The 20606-nt window shown below is 32.8% G+C and overlaps 2 protein-coding genes across 4 annotated transcripts; one reads left to right on the forward strand and one right to left on the reverse strand.

Annotated features, from left to right (window-relative positions):
* The first annotated feature begins 4350 nt into the window (after positions 1 to 4350).
* On the forward strand, positions 4351 to 6783 carry LOC136221622 ((+)-neomenthol dehydrogenase-like). Its single transcript, XM_066009014.1, has 7 exons — positions 4351 to 4405; positions 4537 to 4621; positions 4732 to 4828; positions 4918 to 5161; positions 5249 to 5326; positions 5621 to 5806; positions 6280 to 6783. The coding sequence occupies exons 3-7, from the start codon at positions 4785 to 4787 to the stop codon at positions 6655 to 6657; spliced, it is 930 nt and encodes a 309-aa protein (XP_065865086.1). The 5' UTR covers positions 4351 to 4405; positions 4537 to 4621; positions 4732 to 4784; the 3' UTR covers positions 6658 to 6783.
* Positions 6784 to 8742: 1959 nt separating this feature from the next.
* LOC136224393 (uncharacterized) lies at positions 8743 to 19143 on the reverse strand. 3 transcript variants are annotated; one of them, XM_066012725.1, is made up of 13 exons: positions 18861 to 19143; positions 17954 to 18104; positions 17773 to 17850; positions 17408 to 17523; positions 16794 to 16847; positions 15949 to 16036; positions 15713 to 15805; positions 13846 to 13886; positions 12853 to 12906; positions 12560 to 12723; positions 10589 to 10658; positions 9999 to 10131; positions 8743 to 9116 (listed from the first exon to the last, which is right to left on the reverse strand). In XM_066012725.1, exons 1-12 carry the CDS (start codon positions 18954 to 18956, stop codon positions 10006 to 10008), a joined length of 1131 nt encoding a protein of 376 aa, XP_065868797.1. In that variant the 5' UTR covers positions 18957 to 19143; the 3' UTR covers positions 8743 to 9116; positions 9999 to 10005. The 3 variants fall into 3 exon arrangements, with proteins under 3 accessions (XP_065868797.1, XP_065868795.1, XP_065868796.1); XM_066012723.1 differs by having other exon boundaries at positions 17954 to 18107; XM_066012724.1 differs by having other exon boundaries at positions 8743 to 9166; positions 17954 to 18107.
* Positions 19144 to 20606: the final 1463 nt, after the last annotated feature.

Here is a 20606-nt window from a genome sequence, read left to right on the forward strand (position 1 = left end):
CTCTCTTAAACTTCAACTTTTTGTTCTTCAACCATTGAGGAATATCACTAAATTATTTTATTCTTATTAACTAACGTTCAATTTTTTTCAATTTATAGATGGATGATTTATTAAATTTATATTTTGTTAAGGGTTAATGTGTAAAAATACCCCTAACATTTTGGATCAGGAGCAATTTTACCCCTAACGTCTAAAATGGTGCAATTTTACCCCTGACGTTGGAAGGTAAGAGCAATTTTATCTCTAACATTGATAAATTGGGTCAATTTAAGAAATAATTCATCAAACTGTTTTCTCGGTCATGAATCTTGTCATCTACACTTCACACATGCGTTATTTTATCAGTAACAAATCACAAATATACGTTGGAATGTGAAAAAAAATAAAAAAAATATATTGTCTTTTGTACAAATTGGATAAAAAAATTCAAAAAATTCACCGAATTTATAAATATTAATTTCCAATTCTATTATTAAATTATAAAAAAACATGAAATCCATTTTTTAGAACAAATTGACATACAATTGGTGCAGAATAAGAAACAAAAATATTTGTGTTTTATAATAGAAGGATAAAATTGACCCAAATTATCAATGTTAAGGGTAAAATTGCTCTTGGCTACCAACGTTAGAGGTAAAATTGCACCATTTTAGACGTTAGGGGTAAAATTGCTCTTGACCCAAAACGTTAGGGGTATTTTTGCACCTTAACCCTTTTGTTAAATTTGTAATTTTTTTTGTTTTATTTATTGATTCTTAACAGATAAGAGTACCCGCAGGTACACGCAAATTAAATGGAACGGATATGGGATGCAAAAAGTATGTTCGTTAGGCTAATGGGACGGGTACAGATAATTAAAAAATAAACGGGTAAGAATAGAATTGACACTATCCACAGATACTCTATCCGTTGCCATCCCTAGATTAATGAGTGGATAAAACTGTTGAATTAAATTATAAAATTACTACTCCTACTTATCAACAAATTAAGGCTTAATACATCACCAGCTCCCTGAACTTGTCCATAATAGTAGATTGGCTCTCTGAATTTTATAAGTGTTTCACCAACTCCCTAAACTTGCTTATTTCGTATCACCAGCTTTCTAAACTTGTCCATAAAAATTTATTAGCTCCCTGAACTTTGCAAATGTCTCACCAGCTCTCTAAACTTGCTTTTTCTGTAACAACTAAATACAAAAACCATAATACTAACTCGGGTTAAGGTGCAAAAATACCCAAAACATTTTGGGTCAGGAGTAATTTTACCCTTAACGTCTAAAATGGTGCAATTTGACCCCTAACATTAGTAGCCAAGAGCAAATTTATAAATTTGGTGATTTTTTTATTTTTTTTGTCCAATTCGAATAAAAGACAGTATTTTTTTATTTTTTTTCACATCTCAATACTTGTTTGTGATTTGTTACTGATAAAATGACGCAAGTGTGAAGTGTGGATGATAAGATTTATGTCTGAGAAGACAGATTGATGAATTATTTCTCAAATTAACCCAATTTATCAATGTTAGGGGTAAAATTGCTCTTGGCTTCCAAAATTAGGGGTAAAAGTGCACTATTTTAGACGTTAGGGGTAAAATTACTCCTGACCCAAAATGTTAGGGGTATTTTTGCACCTTAACCCGAGTTAGTATTATGGCTTTTGTATGTAGTTATTACAAGATAAGAAAGTTTAGGGAGCTGGTGAGACACTTACAAAGTTCAGGGAGCTATTCAATTTTCATGGACAGATTTAGGGAACTGGTAATACAAAATAAGCAAGTTTAGGGAACTAATATGCAAAATTCAGGAACCAATTTACTATAGGAACCAATCTACTATCATGTTCAATGAGCTAGTGATGTATCAGGTCACAAATCTATATATAATATAAAACAGTAACGATGGAGCTGATGTGTCACTTCATTATTTTTTACTGATAAAAAATATAATATAATATATAATATATTAATTTTAATTATATTAATATATTTATCTATAAAAAGATTATTTAAATTAAATGTGAAAATAAAATAATAATATTTAATTTATATACTATATCTAAGAGTTCTACAGAATTTAAATTAATCCCTAAAATCTCTCTAATTCTCTGAATATCTATATCTAAAAGTTCTACAAAATCTAAATTAATCCCTGAAATTTCTCTAATTCTCTGCATATCTATATATAATATAAAATAGTAACGATGGAGCTGAGGTGTCACTTCCTCATTTTTTACTGATAAAAAATATAATATATTAACTTTAGTTATATTATTATATTTATTTATAAAAAGATTATTTATCCGTATTATATCTAAGAGTTCTACAGAATTTAAATTAATCCCTAAAATCTCTCTAATTCTCTACATATCTATATCTAAAAGTTCTACATAATTTAAATTAATCCATAAAATCTCTCTAATTCTCTGCATATCTATATATAATATAAAATAGTAACGATGGAGCTGAGGTGTCACTTCATTATTTTTTACTGATAAAAAATATAATATAATATATAATATATTAATTTTTTTTTTTGGTAAGAAGGGAAGAAAAAAAACAACAAACAAAAACCTAACCCGGGATCAGTCTAGGAAGACTGACCCCAATCCTATCCTCAAGAAGAGAAGGTAACAGAAAAGAAGGAGGAACGGAAAGGGTAGAAACACCTAACATCCCCCATGCCCAGCAGCTGCCAAGCGATCCGCCACGCGGTTTTGCTCCCTATAAATATGGGAGAAGGTAAGAGAATCGAAGGCAAGACGAAGCCTCAAGATGGCTTTAATGAGATTCTGACTCTTAAGACAAACAGCCTGTCTATCCGAAATCCTGTTGATAGCCTCCAAATTGTCAAACTCCACCGAAAGTCTTTTAACACCTATGCGATATATTAATTTTAATTATATTAATATATTTATCTATAAAAAGATTATTTAAATTAAATGTGAAAATAAAATAATAATATATAATTTATATAGCATTTTTATATCATTAATTGTAATTATTAAATTATATTTTTATTAATATTTATATATTAAGATGAATCCGTGCATCGCACGGGTCAAAAACTAGTTTGTTTTTTTATGGGAATGCTAATATTTCATTAAATCATAAAATTGCAATTACACGATGAAATCAGTAAGGAATAAAACCTTACACACATATAGGCTAAGCCTAATACATAGTCCACTAGGGCAAGAAAATGACTATTAAAAGCAAAAACATGACTATTAAAAGCAAAAAAAAAAAACCATTAAAGGTACATTAAACATAGACAACATTTGAAACATATATAGATCGTAACTCCAAATTCGCCACAAAGCAACTGTAGTCCAATCTTCAGCATTTGAACCATTCTGAATCTTCGGATCTAAGTCATTTCTTTTGCAATCACGTAGATCCAGTGATCTATGGATAAGATCTACCGTTTCTGTTCTTGCTACTACAGAAAAGGTTACCAAAACTGAGAATTTAACCAATAAGTGCAGTTCAACCGGATCCAGAAGCACGATGAAATATATATGAGGGTCAAAAACTAGTTAAAGTATATAAAATGCACTATGGAATCATCCCAAGAATTTCGAACGTGGTTGAGAATTCCAAGATATTCTGGCATATTAAATATTACTATATGCTTAAAAATAGCACCTAAATAATTTTTTCAATTAAATTAACATCTTATTGCTAAATTTTAGTAGCATTTAAATTTAAGACAAAAGCATCGTTAAGCCCCTAAATTTTATCTGTTTTAAGAATTAAGTCACTGATTAATTATTTTTCTACATTAAATTCTTAATCATTTATTCTGTTATGGATTCGACCCTTATTTATTCTGAACCTTCAGAGGGCGAGCCTTGGCGCAACGGTAAAATGTTGTTGCCGTGTGATCTGAGGTCACGGGTTCGAGTCTTAGGAGCGGTCTCTTGCCAATTAAATTGGCAAGGGAAGGCTTGCCCCCAATACACCCTTGTGGTGGGACCCCTCCTCGGACCCTCGCTCAGCGGGGACGCGTAATGCGACCGGGCCGTCCTTTTTTTTTTATCGAGTTTGGGTGGCACGCATCGTTAGAAATCAATTTCTAATAGGTTCTTCCAAACTCGATCTTCTCCGCTCCCATTTTGTGATTTTCAGCATTAGAATCACCAAATCCATATTCTTCTCTCCCAAACTAGACAAAAAAGTTAAATAATGACTAAATACATAACAAAATCAATGATTAAGGGTTTAATATGGAAAAATAATTGATCAGAGACTTGATCCTTAAAACAGGTAAAGTTCAGCTTGTTTTTTTTTACCTAAATTTAAAGGTATTTGTTTTTTCCTTATTTATGTAATGCTCTTTCTTCTAAATAGCAATGTGCCTCGCTTTCGCTCACTTTCACTCCAACTTCCCAAAGATTGCATCTTTGTTGTGAGTTTCATTTCCTTTTTACATAAACTTTTTTGTCTCAAAACCCCATTTTCCCTTCACTGGAAAATTCACAAATGATGATAGAAAGATTCTCTTTTTATTTCTAAATAGTTTTATGAATTTTATTGCAGAAATCAAGAAGAAGCCCGTTACAAAGTTACCCTTTAAGAGCAGCTGTTCATCAATATTCAACAATTGGACCACTAACTTTGAAAAGTAAAGATCTTTTCTTTTTCTTCTTTTAGAAAATAACAAGGAGCTGTTTGGTTGCGTCATATCAATCAATCCAAAAGTAAAAAGTAACAGTTTTTTCCATTATTGAGCAGATTCATCAATCCAACAAAGGCCAAGGGCAAGTGAGGAAATTCTAATCCCTAAAATGGAAGCAGCCATAGCCACCAATGGGAAGCAAAGGGTACAAAAGTAAGAAACTTTTACTTCTCCTTCTTCTTCCTTTCTTCAATTTGATTGATTTATGATTTGATTTTTTTTTTTGTGTGTGTGAAATGAAGAATTGCGGTGGTGACCGGAGCAAACAAAGGGATTGGGCTGGAGACGGTGAAGCAGCTAGCTTCTGAGGGAATAACGGTGGTGCTGACGGCGAGAAATGAAAAGAGAGGAATGGAAGCAAGAGATTTGCTTCATAAAAAGGGTTTAACAAATGTGATTTTTCATAAACTTGATGTTTTGGATCCAATTAGCATCCACTCATTAGCTACATTCATCAAAAACAAATTTGGATGCCTTGATATTTTGGTAATTATGTTGGAAATTTGATTGATTATAGAATCTGTAAAATCTAATCTATTTTTCAGAATTTCTGATTTAGTATAATTTTGGCAGGTAAACAATGCAGCAGCATCTGGAACTATAGTTGATGAGGAACGCTTAAGGGCCTTAAATATAGATCCTGAAACTTGGGTATGTTGTTAACCACAAAAAATTCAAATTCGTTCAGCTGTCTCGTCATAGTCAAGCCAATTCAAATGGGTCTAGAAGGTTGTTCGTATTTAGTTGACACTGTTTCTAATTGTATTCATTTATTACAAGATTTAGAGTTATGCCCTGTCTCCTTTGTTAAGGATTCAGCAAATTCGGTTGTCCATGTTCTAGTAAAAGCGGTCAATTCTGCGTTTGTTCAGATTTAAGTTAATAAAACTTGTGGTTATTAAAAAAAACACTAATTAATCCTATTTAATTTTGATCTTGGTACAGCTTTCAGGGAAAGCAGTAAACATGATTCAAGAAGTGATTACAACAAATTATGAAACCTCAGAATTATGCTTAAACACTAATTACTATGGTGTTAAGAGAGTAACACAAGCTCTCCTTCCACTTCTAAACCTCTCATCTACTGGGGCTAGAATTGTTAATGTTTCATCTCTGCGAAGCGAGCTCCGAGTTAGTCTATTCTAATACTCTCTCCGTTTTTATTACACCGATAATAGTAAGAAAGAGGAATTTGACTAACACTGTTTTATGTTGATGATGTTGCGATTGGATTGGCAATGTCATCAGATCAATATGTCACATTAACATCATTGCAGTGCCAGTATCACATATCAAAACGAGTCCTAGATCAATAAATTTTGATACTTTAAATATGCTCTAATTGTCATATCTAGTATTCCGGTTGAGAATTTGTCATAAAACCTCTTTTATTTTACAGTTGTGTTACCTTTATTAACATATAGTTAAGTGATTGTATATGCATTTAATCCTTAACAAAACACGCTAGCAAAGTCGACGGAGCACATTAGCAAAGTTTACAACCGTAGGTTAAATTCTTCAATTTTCTAATGCGTAAAACAAAGAGTTTCTTTTGCAACAAAAAATACCATATTCATTCGCTTGTGACTCCTAATCGTTTGCAGAGAATCCGAAGCGAAGAGTTAAGGAATGAACTGAATGACATAGAGACATTAACTGAGGAGAAACTAGATGGAATAGTGGAGAGATTTATGCAAGATTTGAAAGAGAATAGGCTTGAAGAAGGTGGATGGTCATTGATGCTGCCAGCATATAGCATATCAAAAGCTACACTCAATGCCTACACTAGAATCCTGGCTAGGAAATATCCAAAAATGGTGATAAATTGTGTGCATCCAGGCTATGTTAATACAGATCTAAATTGGCACACTGGTCCATTGCCTGTGGAAGAAGGAGCTAAAGGTCCGGTTACGTGTGCCCTTTTGCCTCATGAAGGACCTACCTGTTGCTATTTTGATCAAACTCAAGTTGCACCCTTTTGACCTTTCTGTTTGTTTCGAGTGCTTTTTTTAACATGTTATTCGGAACGTCTCAAACTAAGTAGTCAAAAGTGCAATCCTAATAACAGAAATTCATATTACATATGGTATGATGAACTTTTATTATAATGCGTATAAACACTTGCCAAGTTCCCAAGTTCTTCTTCAAAACTCGGCGAGTTCTACCCATTTTCAGTAGCCCACCAAGTTCTCTTCAAAATGCCCCTCCAAAATTCCATCAGAAACAAGCCAATTATGTTCCAATTGCAGCTTTTTTTACCATTATTTTTGTAGGACGCATTATCGATTTTACCCCACTTAAAGCTACGTTTGTTTTGAGATTTCCTAAAGTACATTTAGTGCATCAGAATATAAGTAATTGTTCCAACGTGTAAAGAAAGTGTAAGAATAAGTAATGGATTAAGTTTTTCAACACTCCAAATTTAGAGAGTTTTGATGGTAAAATAGTTTTATTTTTCAAAATTACCCTCACCTTTCCACATTATTTTCAAATGTTAAAGGATATAAAAATAATCTATATATAATATAAAACAGTAACGATGGAGCTGAGGTGTCACTTCCTCCTTTTTTACTGATAAAAATATAATATGTAATATAATATATTAATTTGAATTATATTATTATATTTATCTATAAAAAAATATTTTATCCGTACTATATCTAAGAGTTCTATAGAATTTAAATTAATCCCTAAAATCTCTCTAATTCTCTGCACATCTATATATAATACTATAAAACAGTAACGATGGAACTGAGGTGTCACTTCCTCCTTTTTATTGATAAAAAATATAATATATAATATAATATATTAATTTGAATTATATTATTATATTTATCTATAAAAAAATATTTTATCCGTACTATATCTAAGAGTTCTACAGAATTTAAATTAATCCATAAAATCTCTCTAATTCTCTGCATATTTATATAATAATATAAAACAGTAATATTAGAGCTGAGGTGTCACTTACTCTTTTTTTTACTGATAAAAAATATAATATAATATATAATATATTAATTTTAATTATATTATTATATTTATCTATAAAAAAGATTATTTTATCCATACTACATCTAAGAGTTATACAGAATTTAAATTAATTCCTAAAATCTCCCTAATTCTCTGCATATCTATATCTATATATAATATAAAACAGTAATGATGGAGCTGAGGTGTCACTTTCTCATTTTTTACTGATAAAATATATAATAAAATATAATATATAATATATAAATTTTAATTATATTATTATATTTATAAATTGTAATTATTAAATTATATTTTTATTAATATTTATATGTTAAGATGTATCCATGCATCGCACGGGCCAAAAACTAGTTTTATATATAATCTTACTTGGTTTTTTTTTACCCTCAAATCACATAAGCTTACTTTGTTTCAAAACACAGCAAAGTAACACTGCAAAGTAATTCTAAACCATTACCATACATGAAATAAGATACAAAAGCATATAAATAAGGCCTAATGCATATTAATATCCTTAAACTTAAGGAGTTTTGCCTAATGGCACCTGAACTTTTAAAATAACCTATTACACATCTATAGTTGGCTTTAAAAATCTATCACATACCTATAGTTGGTTTTAAAAATCTATCACACACCTATAGTTTGTTCATTCGGACCTCCTGCACACAAAATCATTTTTATCGGTCATCTTTGATCGATGAGACGACATACTGAACAAAATCACGCGCTTTTCCTTTTCTCTATAGCGCGCATGCCATTTCATCCGTCAAAGATGATAGATCAACGATTTTGTGCGTAAGAAATCCAAATGAACCAACTATAGGCGTGTGATAGGTTTTTAAAGTCAATTATAAGTGTGATAGGTTTTTTAAACCAACTATATGTATGTGATAGGTTATTTTAAAAGTTCAGGGTGCCAATAGACAAAACATGTCAAGTTTAAGGGTGTAAATATGCATTAAGCCTATAAATAACATGAAATTACATAAAACTAAACTAGAATTGAGCCCCAAACATGTACGAAAACACACAAATGCATATAAATTACATAAAACTAAACTAGAATTGAGCCCCAAACATGTATGAAAACACATATTATCAACCTTCACAACACCTATTATTTACTTGGGATGAAGGATCAATTAAGTCTTTTAACTTGGCTTGCATGATCAATTTGACTCGAAATAAACTCGAGTAACAATTTCATTCACACTTTGACATATGCTATTTTAAACTAATTTGACCAAAATAAGTAAATTAAAGAATTGATAACCAAACATCATTTTGAAGCAAATTGGCCCTCGAGCCAATGGCCTAATTGACCCTTTATCCGGTTTTCCTGCCATTCAACTCAGTGCAGTTGGTTTGTTATCATCTAACGATCATGACTGCAGCCCCTCCTTCACTCTGCTCCAAATGAAAGCAATAACAGTTGCATTTTTGGAGTTGTCTCCTGAAATCACAAGGACATGGTAGCAACAGCTATCAAATTCTATCATGTAGCTGTCAATAATTGTCATGTATTAGCAAGATACAGTAATAAAATGAAAACCGAGTCCAACTTCACTCTTCCAAAATAAAAATGGAGGAAAGATAGAGCAGTTATTAATCACATTATTGTTATTAGGAAAAAGTACAAAAAAAAAAAAAAAAAAAAAAAAAAAAAAAAAAAAAATCACACGTTTATAAAGAAGTTCATATGGTTTAAATATTTGAAAATATGGGTCCGAGGTTTCCTCCATTTACATAGTCATTTTTTCAGTAAAGACGTCAGTATAGAATAGAATTTTAGTCATTTTATTATTTTTTTTCTTCTATAAAATGTTATTAATGTTAGGAGTACAACTAAGAAGGAAAAACCGTCAAAGTTTTGTTTTACATGATTGCTAAGTAGGCCAATTTGAACAATTTTAGTAAAAAAAAGTTTGTCTTTGCAAATGGAGAAAACTAGAATGGCTTATTTTTGTATTTTGCCCTTAATATTTTATTGTGATAATTTCTTTTAAGCTCTGATCAACCTAATTATTCCTAATCAACACAACAAATTGATTAATATAAATATTAACTCATTAGCACCATTAGTATCCCAAAATCTCTATCCAATGAAATACTTCGCAGAAATGAACACCTTTTCATTGGTGGTTCATCAAGTTAGGGGTGTCAAAACAGGTGTCATAATCGTTTTATATGATCTATATATTCATACTGACTATGTATAATATAAATATCACAAAAAATGACAATAGTATCAAAAGGGTCGTGTTGTCGTGTAAGAAATTGACAGCACTACATCAAGTAATAAAATCTCTATCATCCGATGGGTAAAGATACCAACCTGTTTTTCAAGGGAACAAATCTTGAATATCAAGAATATCAACAAGTACACCAGCAGCTGTGGTATCATTCCCAGCTCCAGCACCTTGGATCACCAATGGTTGTTCTTTATAACATCTGCTGTATATTTCCAACTGCAGTACCATCAAAACAAACACTATAAGCTTTAATTGAATTACACAAACATGGCCACCAAAGATTTATATTATGAACCTTTCATTATATTAATATTTTAATTTATTATGTTAAATTTTGTTAATTTGGTATCTTGGAATATTATGAATTGGTATTAAACAACATTATTTTTATAATTTTTATTAATATTGTTAATAGTTTACTATGTTAGAAGGATAAATGAAAATGAAATCATCATTTTTCACAGGTCCGGTTGAATCTCTAACCTTTGATCTTTTGTCTTTTTCGTTCTTTAACCGGTTCGGTTTTGACAACCATTATCTTGATACATGAGGTGTTGGGTATATATATATATATAGCTTGAGAATGCTAGTTTCAATGTGACATGGCAAAACACAGGGAAAAAGTGGGGTTGGAAGGTAGGTCTTAAATATCAGAAGGAATTTAGGATTTTACCACATTGTCACTTCCTCTCAATCTCCCCAAAGCAGAATTTTTAGGGAGTTCTTGAATGCCAACTTCGCACCTACCAAGGAAGACATAACATGATAGCATGTCAAACAAATGATTGAACTACTAAAAACGAAAACATGTTATAATTAAATTGAGATAAAGTATAAAATTAGCCCTATAATTATTGGAGAACAAATTTAGACTCCACATATAAAACAATATAATGCTAGTACTAATGTTTTATATATGGAATAATTGAAAACTCCATTAGTGACAGATATAACAGAAGTCCATATCACACTAATTGGGTTCTGTAAGATATTAATATGAATTGGACCTTTAATTAAAAGCTTAAGCTTTTAGTTTAATTGGTTTCAGGACATTGGTATCAGAGCCTCTTTCACTAAGTGATCAAGGGTTCGATTCCTGGCAACCCCATTTGTTGACCTTAGCTTTTAGTTCAATTGGTTCCATGACAGGTTCCATATTTACGTCCCCTGAACTCTACTAGGAGTCTAAATTTGTTCTCTTCCAATAACGATGGGCTAAATTTGTACATTAGATGGCGCAAATGTAGAACCAAATTAAAAGGAAATTGACTTATATTGGATGTTTAATGGAGTCTAAAATTGCTCCATCTGCAAAACATTAATGCTAACAGCCTATAGATGCACGATTTTATACGTGGAGTGGAGTCTAAATTTGTTCTCCCCAAAAACCATAGGGCTAAATTTTTAGCTTATCCCTAATTAAATTGGTTCCTAATTTTTAAAATACTGTCTTGGATTAGATATTGCAAATATAGGTGTTATCACACCCAAAACATTAGACATAAGCATTATCTGATATCAAAAAATGCTTTTTTTGGTTACAAACTACATCCTAGTACTAGAATCTCATGCTTTTTCTTCAATAATAGAGCATCATATCTCATGTTTTTTCCCAAACTACTACACCATCAATCCAGTGAACATTCATCAATTAGATGGCAACTTCCCACATTTCGTTTCGGAAAAAAACGTGTTGATCTTTAAAATTAGAACAATAATGCAATGACCAAAATGATCTTCCTAAACTAGAGGGCGAGCCTTGGCGCAACGGTAAAACGTTGTTGCCGTGTGACCAGAGGTCACGGGTTCGAGTCTTAGGAGCGGCCTCTTGCCAATTAAATTGGCAAGGGAAGGCTTGCCCCCAATACACCCTTGTGGTGGGACCCCTCCCCGGACCCTCGCTCAGCGGGGACGCGTAATGCGACCGGGCCGCCCTTTATGTTTCAAAAACTTCAAGCAAATCTTACCCTGTCCCCTAGAGACGCACAAAGCAAACTTTTTTGGCTTGTCACTTGGTGCAAATCTTACATTGTAATGTTAGATTTTTTTTTTATTATTATTATTTTCTATCTAAGACGGTAAACGTTGTTGTCGTGTGACCAAGAGGTCACGGGTTCGAGTCTTAGGAGCGGCCTCTTGCCAAATAAATTGGCAGGGGAAGGCTTGCCCCCAGTACACCCTTGTGGTGGGACCCCTCCCCGGACCCTCGCTCAGCAGGGACGCGTAGTGCACCGGGCCGCCCTTTATTATTTTCTATGTAAGCCTCAATAAGCAAATATTCAAATTCCACCCATACAACCTTAAAAATTATCCAATCAAACCATGATCCATCCCTATAGGCTATATCTAATTAATGTGTGGACATACTCATATACAGTTTCCACCGCCTAAAGCAGCAAACGAATGAAAAACCATTAGGCTAAAAGTTTATTACCAAACCTCTCTGCTGCCTACTGTTAACTTAAAAGCCTTAAAAAGATCCGTATGAATTTGGTTTTGCCCAGTATCCCTAATAGGAGTTTATCTAATTCTAATCTCACCAACTCATCCTACATCAGCTATTTTTGTTCCATAAACTGTAAAATAATAAATGGCTTGTGATAATAAAATACATTTAAGGAAAAAAGAAAGGAAAGGAAAAAACCTTGAGCCCTCAATTACACAAACATAACGGAGCACATTCCCCTTCAAAGATGCTTTTTCAACTCTTTCTTGGATGTTATTATCAAGTGACACAATCCCACTGCTCAAAAATTCTTCAACAGACATGTTACTTGGTCCCATTTCATCAGGATACAAGCTTTCAATCTACCAATAAATCAACACATGTGAAGAAAATTAGAGTCAAAGCGTCTTTGATGACATATAATGGTCACTCGAACAAGCATAAACATTATGAATATTACAAAAAGAAAGTACGAGTGAGTTGGAACTGACTTTAAGGCTATCCAAATTGATCCGCCTTCCAAGAAGTCGAGCAAGAATCAATGCCTGTTTAAAATACAAAAGAATAAACTAACCTGTTAGTGTTTCTTATAAGCTGCAAAATACTACATCTATATCATCATCGAGCAAAGTACATTCAAGAGACTGTTTACATCATCTCACTTTGTACTATTACCATAAATTTCTTAAACCACCCCAAACTTTAATGGAAGCACAAGTCAATTTGACGTCATAAACATAGATAATTTAAACTACAACCTGCCAGTTTTGAATAAAAGCAGTTGTGTATTATTATAAAAATGGGGTGAATAGCAAAGAAGAGGAGGTAAAAACCTAATCTTCAAATTTGCAAATTTATCCAATTGTTTTAATTTTGACTATGAAACCAATCAGTTACTATTTTTATCCAAGTTATGAAATTAAAACAAAATAAACTAGTGATTTAACATTTGAGTACCAAGGGCAAACAAAAAATATTGGTTTTCAACTTGATTTAAAAAGACATTTTCAATATTCAAAGTGGAAAAGAATTGATAATTCGAGTATGTTAAATGATTAAGTTCGACATGTAACTTCTTGAATCTAATAATTACCTTACTACAATTTAACTATGACTCATAAAGGATCACAATGCAGATTGGAGGATTACTGAGGTGGTTTCCATGAGATGGTTATGTCACTTTCAATGGCCTGGCTAAAAATGCAAATTCAAAAAAGTTTCGGCTGTTCTTTGCCATTCGGCCTAAATATACTAATTTATGTAAATCATATTAACTTGTATATTGAATTACAATTAAAGAAATTTCAGGTCCAAAATATATACCATAATGTGGATATCACCAAAGTCTACTAGGTGGTGATTAGTTACATTACATTAAAAGTATAACAATACTTCAAATTTGCTTCTATCACAACTAGAAGCCTGGAAACTTGAAAAATGCATAGACAACCAATTATCAATAATGTAAAGATATGTATCCTAACCTTCCTTGCAACATCCATCCCACTAAGGTCATCACGGGGATCTGTAACATGCATATTAATATTAAAAACCATAGTATAGAGACACTACATATTATTGCTAAATATGGAATACAAGAAAAGATAATCCCATAGACTAAAGACCGAAAATGCATGCCCAGTAATCAAAGTGATGTTCCATCCCACTATTTCATTTTTATCAAACAAAACATCAAGAACACAGTAGAATTGCAATAACTATGAATCAGAAAGAACCAAGAAAGATTGCTTCACGATCACAAAAAGCCTCACATACTTACTCATGGCTCTGCTGTTAAGCAATATAATTGCATCACTAGTCATAGCTATCAAAACCAGAAGCATCACAAGTCAACAACCGCTTTTAGATTTATGTTAAAAAAAACAACAAATTATAAAAACCAAGGATCTTATCACAGTCATAGCTGATTATTGCTCAAGTCCTTTTGTAAGATGGATATGCAAAAGGAAGAAAAAAAAAGAACATATAGAAACATTTATTAAAATTTAAGAAATGATTATTGCAAAACAGTGTCAAACGTGACCTTTTTACCACCAAAAAAGTGTATTAGCAGTGTCTTTAGACAGAGTATCTAGTCGTCTTTCATTTACTAAGATGTGTGAGTAATTAAACAGAGGATAGGTGGTGAGTGGTGACTACAAAAGCAGGGAATAGAGCCAGGTTGGCAGCCAAAAAGGCCTTTAAGACCTGATAACTGAAGTCACCATTAACCAATAAAGTCATTATTGGATCACATTAAATCATCCTCAATTTAACTGTTGGGCAGCAAACATCGGTCAATTTTTGACCTCTTAGTCAAAAGTAGACCAAATAACCAATGTTATCAGAACCAGACTGAACATCAAACCGGATTAATAGTTGGGTCATGGGTCACTTGGTCGGACCAGATGACTCGGATTAGTCGAACCGGATGATATAATAAATAAATAATATTTATATATTAAAATATATAATTATTTTATAAATTATATATATAATCCAATAATTAACATGGTTTGTATAATAAGTATACAAGTATATTTAAAAGAAAATATAAGTATAATATACTTATATAGGTATAATAATAATATAAGATTAAATCTAATCATGTTTTAACCATTTTAAAGATTTTGTCTTATTAAGTATAATAGCAATATACTTATATAGGTATAATAATAGTCTCTACCACCATAATGGCGCAAGCTATAATAATATATGCAGACAAGTATATAAAGCTATAATAATATATAAATTTGTTTGGTCCCCCATGGGTTTTGGCTGTGATGTTTGGGATTTCTCAAATCCTATTTGTCCCACATAGGAAAACTGAGGCAAACCAATCTAAAGAAGATGCTATAAATAAAGCTTAAACACCCAATAAAAAAAATGTTGCCTTTAACTGGAAAGAAAAGTAAGGCGAGCAGTGGGAGCGAACTGCTTGCTCTGAAATTTTTTTTTAATTCAAACCGGGGTCACACCGGTTACCGGCTGAACCGCCGGTTTCTGTTCCGACTCCGGTTCCATCCGGTTTGTTGCACATGCAACAAACCAGTATAACTCGGACCGGAGAGCTGGCCTGTTTCCGGTCGAACCGGCCGGTCCAGTCCGAGTTTTATAACGTTGCAAATAAATACACGTTTAGTAAATGTAATGCAATCTCACGATAAAGAGCAGGATGGTGAAAGAAACCCTAGCACACAATAAAAGGAAAGAAAATTGTTTGGCAACTCAAAATAGAAATTTGATAGATGGTAGTTCAAAGGGAAACTTATTTTAATACATTTATTTACGCAGATATGAACATTTAGCAGTCAACAAGAAAATCTCCCTTTGAGAAAGTTATTGAATGACCTGGTTCAGTGAAGCCCAAACTTTTAGCAGTCTTAACGACTTCACTTAGAGGCTTTCCATCTTCAACCTCACTCATTACATATCCCAATGTCCCTGAACAAGCATTTCACAAGTATGGGGGAAAAAGAAAAAGTTGATGAGCATGTGCTTATAGTTGTTGTATAGAAATCCGCGGCATGGAGATATATAACCCAGCAGTTTAGGTGAAGTATCAAAATCTTGCAAAAAATCATTACCACTCAAACTCCCAACTATACGATGAACAGGATCGCCGGATGAAATTATGCGATTTAAGGATGCTATAACAGGAAGGCCAGCACCAACCTATCAGGAAAACTTAAATCAGTGTAAAACCACTCAAGACTTAACCATATTGTTTCTTTATACTTGCTGCAAATAAGAGTCCATCTTTAGCAAATTGTAGCATGAAGTAAGCAAACATAGATAAAGTATAAGAAGATGAGAAAAATAAATCTTATGCCGAATATTCATATTCTCTTAAGATCCAGAATTCCCTCACCAGAAGCCTGTTCTCTAGCATATTCTTTTAAGATCTAAAACTAAAAGTGCAGCTAAATGAATATCACTATTAGTGTACTAATTAGATTTAATTAAAAACAATTAGGATCCAAGACTCAGGAGTAACTATTCAAATCGTTTCTTTATATTAAAATAAGATGTAAGTTGGACCATCCCATGGCTCCAGCCAAGCAAATGACTTTTCATCCCCGTATGACTTCCAGGCTTAAATTCAACACAAATTAAATTCGGGTTGGAGTTACATATGAAATTCTGATACAAGAATACCATAACTTCTCAGTAGCATGCAAGCACAAAATATTAAACCCCAGCCACATGCAGGACCCTCACACAATGTTAAATGTTGACCATGTGCTATGAAATAAAAAAAAAAAAACCATTTGCAATACCCTGATAAAAATACTACAAGTTTAAGCTTCAAATTCTGCTTATTATCATTTGAAGAAAGCAAATTCTTTTCTTTTACCACTTGATTCAGCTTCTACTTTCAAGAGGTCAGGAAATAACAATGGCAGTCACATAAACAGAGAAGTGAACTAACTGTTGACTCATGTCTTATGCGGCGTGGAAAGGAAACTAGTTTGTCATAATCTTCCTGCAAGAAGAGTACAGAAGATTCTCAATGTATGAACCGCATATAAGAAACAAATGCAACAATAGTGAAAGAAATATACTTATGAAGTGAAACAAAGAGAAATGGCTACAATCCAACTTAGCTGTGAACTTTTAGCCGAGGGTCAATTCGCAAAAATGACCTTTTCAACCAAATTTTCTGTAAAGAATTTTTAAGCCAAATCAGCCTAATTGGACATGTATCGTCATCCAATTGATTGAAATTGGACATGCGTATTGACCCAATGAATATGTATCTAACTAGGATAAGAAAAAAAGAAGGTCGAGTTGAATTTGGCCAAAAACTACCATTTTGGACTAAATTAACCCTCAAATACAAGTTCACTAAGTAAATTGGACTCTAACCAGATGTGACAGTGGGCCTTGTCATTGTCAAATCATTACCTCCTTTCTATTTATTAACTAATAGTCTAATACTATAGCTAATTCAAGTTTTTACTCATTTCCATTATACAACTCGAAGCCACTATTTTCTTTTCATATATATCATTAATTAATAAGGATGATAGCAAGAATGATTACTAGTGAGGAGGTAAGAGGCTTCTTGTTTGCCAAGACGACGCAACATCCTAGATCAACAGCCTGATTTAGTACTCCAATAGTATCAGAACTTGCAGAGCAATCTACCAAAGCCAAACCTGTCAAGTAAGACAAACAAAACAAGTTCGACTCACAAATCAGAACATTCAGAATATGGCAGCTAGACCATATTTGTCGTAAATCAAATGAACAGAATCTTATAACAATTGAACTAGCTTCACTTTCTAAAATAAATAAAAAATAGAGCAATAGACCTTTTATTATATGATAGGCTAAAGCCAAAAGATCTAAGAATTTTGGAAGATCAAAACATACAAGCAAAAGAGGAGATGAGAGACAGCACAAACCTGTTGATTTACCCACAAGAGCTGCAATATCTATGACTTTTCTTTTCAACTCCAAATCCGAGTACACCAAGCATTCATCTATATTGCAAAGCACACGACAGAAGCATGACCGAAATAGCAAATTTAAACTGCTTCATGTACAGAAAACAAGTACACAACAAAGTTCTCTTACAATTCTCACCATTCTCACCAAGCGTAGAAAGAGATGAACCACTCAACTTCACCCGGCAAATTTCAGATAGAAATTTATCATCCAATTCCCTAGTTAATACATCAGATGCAACAACTAACGATTTACTGTCACTGACTCCCACCACTCTCAAGTGGACTCCCTGCTACACCCAAATATGGTCAATGTGGTTGTGAGTACAAAACAATAAAGAAGTAAATATCATAAAAGTATAAAACACATATTTCATCATGAAAGCATCTTCACAAGTCAACCCCAATTTAGCGGGTTTTTCATAAGAAAACTGTTGCTTTTGAGGAACAATCCATAAGGCCCGATTAAAAAAAAAAAAAATCAGGCCTAATGCCCATTTTTCAGTCGTCACAGGGATACGAAACGGGAACACCGGGTTCAAAATCACCATGTTCAGTAACATACATCATATGTCAGCATTTGACATGCCTGATGAAATACGGTGTGAACAGCTGCAACAACTTTCTAAGTTGCAGAAACATTTGCCAGTGAGCCAAGTGATTGAATAACCGAGTTCTTTTCTTCCGGAACCGATGTGGGAACACTGATTTTATACACACTCTGACAACCAAACAGGGGCATTAGGCGCGGGAACAAAATTTAACAGGGCCTTACTTGATGATTTTTTTCTCGGAAAAAAAAAACATTATTCCGAGTAAAATTCCAATTTCGCCGGTGAATTAATTAGTGCAGGTACGGGTAGAAAATCAATCATATAAGGAGCTTTAGATATAATTAAACCAAGACTCGACAACACCACGAAATCGATTCGATCATTTGGAGATATGAGACAGATTCACAGAAGAAAATTAATAGAAGTTGCTTTTATTGTGGAATCGTAACCAAAACCAACGGGAAAGAAATGAAAAGATAAAGGTGAATAAACCTGCTTGGCATGAAGTGATCTGCAGGAGATAATGTGTTGGAGGAGCTGGCGGCCAACGCCTCCACAACCCATCAGAAGTAGAGGTATAAGCTTCATTCTTCTTCTTTCAAGTTTCGACCAATTAGGGAGGTTTGCTGATTTGCTCAGCCTTGAACGGTGGTTTTTAAGGGTTCTGGGGTTTTGGTAATGCCGGAAACTTGTCAGTTGTTGCCACGCGGCGATTAATCCGGAATTATTCTAAATTTTCAGTTTCATTTGTGCTTCAGAGTTCTTAATTTAGGATTTAGGCACCATTTAGTTGATTGAAATAGTTTATCATGATTCATGAAAACATTCTAATTTTTTAAAGGGTTAATATACATATTTGTCCCTATATTTGTCCGTTTTAGCATATATACCCCTATATCAAATAAACACATAAATATATCCTTATATTTTTCAAATTACTGCAAAAATACCCTAACCTAACAGACTAATGATGTGGCACTAACGGTGCAACACGTCAGCCTCCACATCACCTGCCACGTCAACTAAAAAATGTCACATTATATTTTTAACGACAAAAAAATTTTGCGGCAAAAGTTTGCGCGACAATTATTTTACGCGATGAAATTTTACACATCAATCTCTCTAAATTTGTCGCTAAATGAGACCATACCTATAAATTAGCGACGAAATTCGTCCTCTATAGTCATTCTAAATTTACCGCTTTAGTTGTAGTGACAATTTTAAGTGTCTCTATTAGTAATTTATTTATTTTTATATTATATTTTATAGATAAATTTTATACCTAATAATAATAATTGACCAATTACTTCAATTAAATCAAAAAACTTTCAAATCATTTGATAAAGAGCATATAATATCAAAATTTGATAAATTTCTAAATTTATTAAATGTTATAAATGGATCCAAAAGGATATATTACAAGTGTTATTTCTAAAATTACAGGAACTGCAGCTGAAACAAGAGCACTGTCTGATATTTTAACACCATGATGTAGCTCATATCGCTCACGAAGACCACGAAGAATGGATATTGTGTCTTCAATGTAGTTGATATTTTAACACCATGAAGAAGATATTGCTCCACTTGTAGCTCCTGACCATTATGTTGATTTGTTTCAGCAAATGATAAATTCTCTTGTCCATATGCTATATAGTATATTAACAAAATGAGATGCTCAAGTTGAAGTTGTAACTTCCTTCAGTACAACTTTTAACCTTTCCTCAAAATCTCCATGATATTTGGCTCCAGCAACCAATGAACACATGTCTAGGGAAATTAGCTGCACATTGACAGTAAATCACAAATGTCATGAACCAAATTTATCTAAATTATAGGCGAGTCCATAAAAAAAATTTGACCTTTCAATGTTAACTCTAGCTGCACATCAGCAGACCAGAAAATGAGTACAAACACAATCCTTTGGGCCAACCTACAAAACAAACAAAACTTGCATATTGGCTAATTGATTAAATGTAGACTTAAATAATTAAGGAGAGAGCAGATGCTTTATAAGTAATTACACGCAACTGCAGTTTTTCCTACACCAGGCTCACCAATAATAAATCTGGATTGTTCTTTTGTTCCCCTTGATAAAATTTGGACACACCATCGAATTTCATCATCTCTACCTATAACAGGATCTAGTTTTCCATGCCTAGCAAGTTCTGTCAAGTCATTCCCATATTTGTCCAATGCCTCGTATTTTCCCTCAGAATCTGCATACATTAAAGTCATTAG

Source organism: Euphorbia lathyris, chromosome 3 (assembly GCF_963576675.1).
Source record: "Euphorbia lathyris chromosome 3, ddEupLath1.1, whole genome shotgun sequence".
In the NCBI taxonomy this organism is placed as follows: domain Eukaryota; kingdom Viridiplantae; phylum Streptophyta; class Magnoliopsida; order Malpighiales; family Euphorbiaceae; genus Euphorbia; species Euphorbia lathyris.